General features: G+C 41.2%; 1 protein-coding gene across 1 annotated transcript; it reads right to left on the bottom strand.

Moving 5' to 3' along the window:
* Positions 1 to 419: 419 nt before the first annotated feature.
* Positions 420 to 8,789, bottom strand: MRPL37 (mitochondrial ribosomal protein L37). The gene is made up of 7 exons (XM_065409567.1): positions 8,402 to 8,789; positions 6,297 to 6,480; positions 5,631 to 5,746; positions 4,646 to 4,831; positions 4,192 to 4,349; positions 1,183 to 1,386; positions 420 to 649 (listed from the first exon to the last, which is right to left on the bottom strand). The coding sequence occupies exons 1-7, from the start codon at positions 8,787 to 8,789 to the stop codon at positions 545 to 547; spliced, it is 1,341 nt and encodes a 446-aa protein (XP_065265639.1). The 3' UTR covers positions 420 to 544.

Raw genomic sequence — 8,789 nt, 5'->3', positions numbered from 1 at the left:
GAGCTGGGCACTAAGTTATCCAAAAGCATTTTAGAAGTAAAACCAAAGTGTGGTGATTGTGAAGGCCCATTGTCCCACAAGACTTTATGCTTAAAGCTTTATAAAGGTGGGTTTTCTACATAATGCAACTTGGTAACTAACTATTGTGCTGTTTGCTTTGGAGTCGGGTACCCGCTCAACACATTCTGTGCTCAGGTTCTACTCTGTGGATTTCTGCTCTCCCAGCTGCTACATCCAGAATCTGCTCCTACAAACAGTAAGAAATAAATGGTAGTTTGGTTTGCATATTCCCTCTTGGTGATGGTGGAAAATTGGGAAAATACTCACGGAGGCTGGGTTCATTAACAATGCATATGTGTAAAATGGTACAGTTAGGCCATTGCAATGAAAGTTTATATTCAAGTGCACACACTTACTAAAAAAAAAAGTCTTTATTTTCAAAAATTGTTAGGTTTTAAACCCTTAAATTACTCCATTTAAGAGTAGTATACGATCACATTTGCTTAGCTGTACAATCTTCTAATGAAAATAGCAGGAAGTAAACTTAAAGGATTTTGGTTTGAGTAGAATCTTGCACAGCTCCATGCAAATACAGTGCCAGAAACTTCTTGAATGTGTCAGGTCGATAGCCATATATTCCAGGAGGAAACTGTGGAGAAGAGACTTGGATATTCAGTTTGTAGTGAACTGATATTTTCCCAAGCAATAGTCTTTCTTTATACTTAGAGACAACTTGAAACAGGGCAGTCTGTCTGAAACAAGCTTTCTCTGACAGACAAGCGAGTTTGAGCGTATTTCCATTGGGATTGCACTGATGGGTGGGGAATTTACCCAGTGAGACTAGAGTCTTCCTAGTCTAAGGGGAGTTGACAATTAATATTCTCTCCATTTACTTAGTTATTTCACTGAATAACTTTTTCAATAAGGACATAATGAAATTGTACATCTACATAAGATGTCTCCATCTTAGCAAGCTTAATATAAATTGCAATGCAGCTGAATGGACTGATAGTTGCCCTATATTATTTCAGTGTTCACAATTAAGTACCAAACAGCCTATTGTCCTATCTATACCAATACCGTCTGTACAAGCTCCTAAGGCTCAAAATATATGTAAAGGGGTAGGATTTCCACTCTATAATTCTGGTGAGTAAACTAGTTCTCTCAAGCCTGTTAACTTACCTTGACAACTTTCTTCCTGATTCCTGGAAGATACCGGATGTAGTCATACATATACTGATCAGAATCAATCCAGACGTGGTTTTTAACACCATCATTAGAGGCCAAGTCTGTTGTATTTAACTGGAACACCATGAACTGGAAAATACGACCCTCTGTACCAATGCTTTGTACTACTACCGGGTGCTCTAAAACTTTGGGATCATCCTGGGTAGGGTGGAGGGAAGGGAGGAAGAGTTACAACAGACAATGGATGAGAAGATACAGAATCAGCAATTATCATTTGGTTTAAAGCCAGGACTTTAACAAAGGTAATATCTTGCTCAGAAAGTTCTGTTCAAACAGGTTTTGAATATAGATTTTGTATTTTAATTAGGGCTGTCGATTAATCACAGTTAACTCATGCGATTAACTCAAAATTAATTGCAGTTTATCACATTGTTAAACAATAGAATACCAATTGAAATGTATTAAATATTTTGGATGTTTTTCTACATTTTCAAATATAGATTTCAATTACAACACAATACGAAGTGTACACTGCTCACTTTACATTTTTGATTACAAATATTTGCACTGTAAAACTAGTATTTTTCAATTCACCTCATACAAATACTGCAGTGCAATCACGAAAGTGCAACTTACAAATGTAGATTTTTTGTTACATAACTGTACTCAAACAATGCAAAATTTTAGAGCCTGCAAGTCCACTCAGTCCTACTTCTCGTTCAGCCAATCACTAAGACAAACAAGTTTGCTTACACTTATGGGAGATAATGCTGCCCACTTCTTATTTGAGACTTCTGTAGCTGGCACTGCAAGGTATTTACGTGCCAGATATGCTAAACATTTGTATGCCCTTTCATGCTTCGGCCACCATTCCATGCTGATGCTCGTAAAAAAAAGTGTTAATTAAATTTGTGACTCAACTCCTTGAGGGAGAATTGTATGTCTCCAGCTCTATTTTACCTACATTCTGCCATATATTTCATGTCATGGTAGTCTCGGATAATGACTCAGCACATGTTCATTTTAAGAACACCTGTGCTGAAGATTTGACAAAACACAAAGAAGGTACCAATGTGAGATATCTAAAGATAGCTACAGCACTCAATCCATGGTTTAAGAATCTGAAGTGCCTTCCAAAATCTGAGAGGGATGAGGTGTTGAACATGGTTTCAGAAGTCTTAAAAGAGCAATTCTCCTATGCAGAAACTACAGATCCTGAACCACCAAAAAAGAAAGTCAGCCTTCTGCTGGTGGCATCGGACTCAGATGATGAAAATGAACATGCGTTGGTCCACACTGCCTTGGATTGTTATCTAGCAGAACCCGTCATCAGCATGGACGCATGTCCTCTGGAATGGTGGTTGACGCACGAAGGGACATATGAATCTTTAGAGCATCTGGCATGTAAATATCTTGCAACGCCGGCTACAACAGTGCCATGAGAACACCTGTTCTCACTTTCAGGTGACGTGAACAGGAAGCATTATCTCCTGCAAATGTAAACAAACTTGTTGAGCCAATCGCTCAGACAAACAAGAAACCAGGACTCTGTGGACTTGTAGGCTCTAAAGTTTTCCATTGTTTTATTTTTGAATGCAGTTATTTTTTTGTACATAAATCTACATTTAAGTTCAACTTTTATGGTGAAGAGATTGCTCTACAGTACTTGTATTAGGTGATTTGAAAAATAGTATTTCTTTTGCTTTTTAAAGTGCAAATATTTGTAATCAAATATAAACACTGTACACTTTGTATTCTGTGTTGTAATTGAAATCAATATATTTGAAAATGTATAAAACATCCAAAAATATTTAAATAAATGGTATTCTATTAAAGTGTGATTAATCAATTTTTTTAATCGCTTGACAGCCCTAATTTTAATTCTTTCAAATGGCAATGGAATATAGATGTAAACTGAATTATGTCTGTTCTAGTTTTTCACTTCAGCTACACACAAGACAGTTGCTTCAACTGATTTCTACCCATTGCCAGTCTACTCTTAACCTTCATTAACACATTAAAATAATTGCTATTGGCATAACAAAGAGTTAAGTTGTTTGTCAATTCAGAGTAAGAATCAAACATGTCTTTAAAGGTTACCTATAAATCTCTGGCCATTAAAGTCACTAGATGATAATTTTTTTTTTTTTTTTTAATTAATGGAGATATCCTATCTCCTAGAACTGGAAGGGACCTTGAAAGGTCATCAAGTACAGCTCCCTGCCTTCACTAGCAGGACTAAGTACTGGTTTTGCCCCAGATCCCTAAGTGGCCCCCTCAAGGATTGAACTCACAACCCCGGGTTTAGCAGGCCAATGCTCAGACCACTGAGCTATCTCTCCCCCCCCCCCCCCCCAAATGGTTATCAATGCAGATTTCAAAATATTGTAATATCCGACTTAATGGAATTGAGAGGCTCTCACCCCTCGTCATCAGTTCAAATTCAATCCAGGTCAACAGTGACTAAGTCATTGCCATCGAGTGGCTGCTTAGTGGCCTCTGAAGTGCTCTGAGTTTCACTCCAGTTTCAAAGAGAGGAGTCCATATCATAAGTCCACAGTGCTTGGCATCCTTCTTGGAAATTTCAGCTACAATGCTATGGACTGAACTACCCACTCCCATCTAGCATTCATACTTCTAGGTCAGGACTGGGGCATGAGGATGGGATGGTATAGGAAAGTTTGAATCACAAACTCCGTGCTATATTTGTCTGAACTAAAACTCATCAACAGATATCTCCTATCTCCATAGTTAAGTAAAAGTGCAGGTAGTAAGTACGTATTTCAACAATCTACCTTCTAATCCAAGTCTGTGAGATCACTGTACCATTTCTCAATTTTGTATAATTGAAAGCAAAACTTCCTTTGCTGCTGGCTTGCAATTTATTCATCTCCAACCACACAGGTTGTACTGCACCTTTAGATCATACCATTACAACAGCCTCCATGAACAATGACATCTACTATAGACGTAGTGAGGTATAACAGTCATTTTAATACGTACCCCATATAGCATCTTCGCCTTTGCCAGTGCATTGCCAAAAGCAAACATGAGCATTTTAGCCCGGAGTTGTTCTGGTTTAAATCGGGCTGGACGAATGTTGGCTGATTCCACAAAGTACAGAGTGTGAGGATGAGGGTAGGGATAACCCTCTCTAAAACCTGGATTATGGGTAACCATGAGATACAAAAAAAAAAAGTTTAGTACAAAGTTTAGTCTTTCCTTTACTCTTTTCAGTAATTATTAAATTTGTATTAACGCAGATTAGACTTACTGCTATGAAGAACATGTAAGATACCCTATATAGCACTAGCAAATTGGCTAATCCATTATCAACTGTACACCATCTAACCTCAGCACATGAAATGTTTAAGGGAATGGGGAAGTTAAAGATTGTAGTGCTGTCCACTAGTAAACATTAGCCTGAATGTTTATGTAAGTGCTACGCAACTTTTACCTGTATCATTTCGTTCTTCATATACATTAACTTCCTGAAGATCAATTGTAGGAGAGATGGGATGGAAGGTCTCTAGAATGTGGTTTTCGGTAGCCAGAATCTCATCCTTGGAGGCTACTGGCAATAATGGATTAATGGCATTCAGAAGTATTCCATTCAAGCCACGAACCTGAAGAATAGATGATTCTGTAAAGAGAGATTATATTGCATGCAAACATTGCAAAGACTCACTAAACACTTGTACTTAATTTAGAATAAATCTACCACCACATCTATTAATTTATTCTTCTATTGCTATAATTTTACTGTAACATGCATCCAAAGGAAAAGATGCCCTAGGTTTCATTTGCTAATGTTTAATACTCTATGGAAAAATGAAGCCATAGGCTAACCCCTGCATAGTTAACCATGAAGTGTCACAATAGTCGTACTGCAAGAATACTGATTTATTTTGGAAGGCACCTCGTGTTGTCTCTCCCCCCCCCCCCCCCCCGCCCAAAATGAATGTTAAGTAGCTGCCCAACTGGAGACAATGATTTACACAAAATACAAACATAACACTTCTATTTATCCAGTTCACTAGTTATTGATCCTATATAAGTATGGCTTGAAAGATTGTACAGATTTCATGCACACATTGTAGTAAACAAATCATCAGTTCTTTAGAAAACAATGCTCATATTGCCTTTTGTCATGCACCATTGTCTGTCTCCTCTCCCCACAATGTCTCTTTCATATTCTGTAAAGTTTAGATAGTGAACTTCTAAGGACAAGGGACCAGCCATCTTACCTCAACTATGCCTAATGCACTATTTAAAGCTAAAAGGTTCTGAGACACTTGGTTTCATAGGTGTTAGCTTTATTTTAATCCTCATCCATGTCCTTAGCTTTAAAGCTAGTATTTTTCTTTATTATTCCTTATCAGGATTACAAGTAAAGAGAAAGAGAAGTGTTTTCTACAAATAAATAAAATAAAGTTACTAACCTCTCTCCCATGTAGCCGCCACTTTGTAGTCTCTAGCCAACATTCTTTTAGAGAGGGAAGGATACTTGCTAGCCATTGTCCTACACAAATGTAACAAGTCTTCCAAGAGTACAGGGCTTTAGAATGAGACAAGAATTAGTAGGATAGGATACAAAATGACTTTGAAAGTTATAGGTGTACAGAATATACAATGCATTCTAGTTCATGAATACAAGTAAGCCATAACAGTATGAAATATGTAACATTTCCAAATGGTTAATACAGATTTGTTTAATACTTAAATCCATCTGACATACCAATCGGGTTCCAAGTTGGCAGTGATAATGTTTACTTTCAATTATTAAAACAATTGACATCTGTATTAGCTGGGATATGATCTAAAATAGAACTAAGTTTGTACAAACCCACAGACTGTTACACACTTTGACATAAGATGAAAAAAAGTTTTGAATATACACACAAGTACAATTGTAAACAAGTGAGGGCTGGCAACCAGATACAAACTGAATTCACCTCAGTAACATTAAACAGTAAATATAATGTTCTGCTGGTAATAAATTTTTTTTTAAAAACTGATACTGATAAAAAAAACTGGCTGTTTGAAGCAGAGCTTCCCTGAAAAGGCTGCAGTGTAAGTAAAGATTTCTTTAACTTTTGAGGACTTACCAATAACTCTCTCTCTTGGGAATAAGTTCAGTGGTATTCCAGACACGTGCATGAGAAATTGCATTTTGTACTCTCTCATCCTGATTCTCTAGTTGGTTGGCTGGTTCATCAATAATATTAAGTACTTTTGGAGGTAAGCCTTCCATTAATTTTGTCTTTGTTAGCCAGAGCGCTTGCCTTACTCCTTGGAGTCAAATCAAAATATATTTATTGAAGATATTCAGCAGTGTTAACTATGCCATAAATGGGTTAATATAAAAATGCTCTTTTACCGATTGAATCTTAAGCACTTATGCTACCACTAATATAGAATACTTCTCAGCATGACCAAGTTATCAGGAACATTAATTTTATGTAGTCTGACCACTTTCATTTATGTACTGTTTTACAACACTGAAATAAGTGTGCATGCCTCATTAGCACCATATAAGTTACACATGTAAGTTGAAAGAGATTAGTTTAGAAGTGTTTTTCCCTACTTATTTTAATTGTAGTATATTGGGTTAAGAATTACAAGGAAACAAGATATGAGAGACTACATATAGCATATGTATACTTTGCATATTATACTTCATGTTAAATGTAAATGGGATCTTGCATTCTGCTGCATGCATAGTTCATCTGAAATTAAGTGCTGGTATCCATACCGAAAGGAAAGAGAGCCTGTACCCCTTGCCAAAGTTTCTTAGCTTTCTGTTTACATTATCATAGTAGCTGGGGCCCCAACAAAAATCAGAGCCCCACTGTGCACAGCCCTGTACCTTCAGGTGACATGGTTCCTACCCTACAGCCCTTACAAACTAATCCAATATTTTTGTTGGTCCACCCACCTAAGAAAGTAGGTGCTAGACTACTATGCACACCACTATTGTTGTATACATGTGAGCTGGTTTGGGGGGAGGCGTGGCCCACTCCCCAACACAAGTCAGGTTACAGCCACTCCAGCCAACACAAAATGCCTTCTTGATATGAGCTGTTTTAGGATAACGGCCAGCCTCCACCTGAGTTATAACATGCAGCAACCCCCCTCCCCCCAATTCACAGTCCATTTTGGTTAATTTCATGGTCATGGGATTTCAAAAATCATACATGTCATGATTTCAGCTATTTAAATCTGCCATTTCAGTTTTGTAATTGTAGGGGTAGTGACCCAAAAAGGAGTTGGGGGGGGGGGGGTTGGTTTGCAAAGTTATTGGAGAAGGGGTTGTGGTACTGCTACCCTTACTTCTGCACTGCTGGGGTGGTGCTGCCTTCAGAGCTGGGCAGTTGGAGAGCGGCGGCTGTTTGCTGGGAGGCCCAGCTCTGAAGGCAGACCTGCTGCCAGTAGCAGTGCAGAAGTAAGGATGGCATGGCACGGTATGGTATTGCCCCCCTTATTTGTGCGCTGCTGCTGGCATGGTGCTGCCGTCAGAGCCGGGTGCCCGGCCAACAGCCACTGCTCTCCAGCCACTCAGCGCAGTGATTCTCTCTCTCCCTCCACCCCACCCCACCAAAAAACCAAACAAACTTGTGATCTCCCTACAACTCCCTTTTGGGTCAGGATCCCCAATTTGAGAAATGATGGTCTCCCCTCTGAAATCTGTACAGGGTAAAAGCACACAAAACACCAGATTTCACAGTCTGTGAGGAGTTTTTCATGGCCCTGAATTTGGTAGGGCCCTAATTATAGGCTAGGTCTGGCAGCTAGTTGTTGCATATTATTGTGGGTGCCCCTTAACTGCTACTCTAGCTCTCTCAGGCAGGTCTCTCTACACCCCTCCTCCCCGTCTAAGGTATTTATATGACCCCATCACTTGTAGCATCTGAGCACCTCACAACCTCATGTATTTATAATGGGGGGGGGGGCAGGGGAGCAGCTATCATCCCCAGCTGGGGAAGTGAGGCACAGAGCTGCAGTAACTTGCCCAGGGTGACCTAGGAAAGCAGTGGCAGCTCAGGAAACTGACCCTGGCTCTCCCGAGGCTGGTGCCCTAACGAGGGGGCCGCCTTTTCCAAAACCCCGCTGCTGCCCCAGGCAAGGCTGGGTGCTGCTGCCCCGCTCCCCCCAGTCCTCACGGCGGCCTGGCTCCCTCACCCACCCAGCACCTCTGCCCCGCGCCCGCTACCTTCCAGCATCTTGGCTCGCTGGTGGCACACGTAGCAGACGCGCTCCTTGTAGAGGGGCATCGCCTCGTAGCGCGGCCCCAGGGAGTGGCGGGGGTCGTGCCAGCCACGCTCCCAGGGCGGGTGGCGGGGCCGGGCCAGCCAGGGCACGAAGTACTGCTTGCCCGCGTAGGTGACCTGCTCCAGCCCGGGGATCTGCTCCTGCACCGGCCGCTTGTCCTGCCAGCTGCGGGGCAGGGGGGCCCCCGGGGGCGGCCCGCGGGTGGTCCAGGGCGTGCGGGGCAGCGGCCTGCGGGGAGCCTGCACAGTCTTGCCGCGGTGCGGCCCACGCGGGCCCCACGCCCTCAGCGCCCCGGCCGCTGGCCTCGTAGGCCACCATAACCCCGCCAT

This window comes from Emys orbicularis, chromosome 8 (assembly GCF_028017835.1).
Source record: "Emys orbicularis isolate rEmyOrb1 chromosome 8, rEmyOrb1.hap1, whole genome shotgun sequence".
Taxonomy (NCBI): Eukaryota; Metazoa; Chordata; order Testudines; family Emydidae; genus Emys; species Emys orbicularis.
The sequence above is the reverse complement of the archived record's forward strand: the minus strand, read 5'-3'. Positions and strand labels throughout refer to the sequence as shown.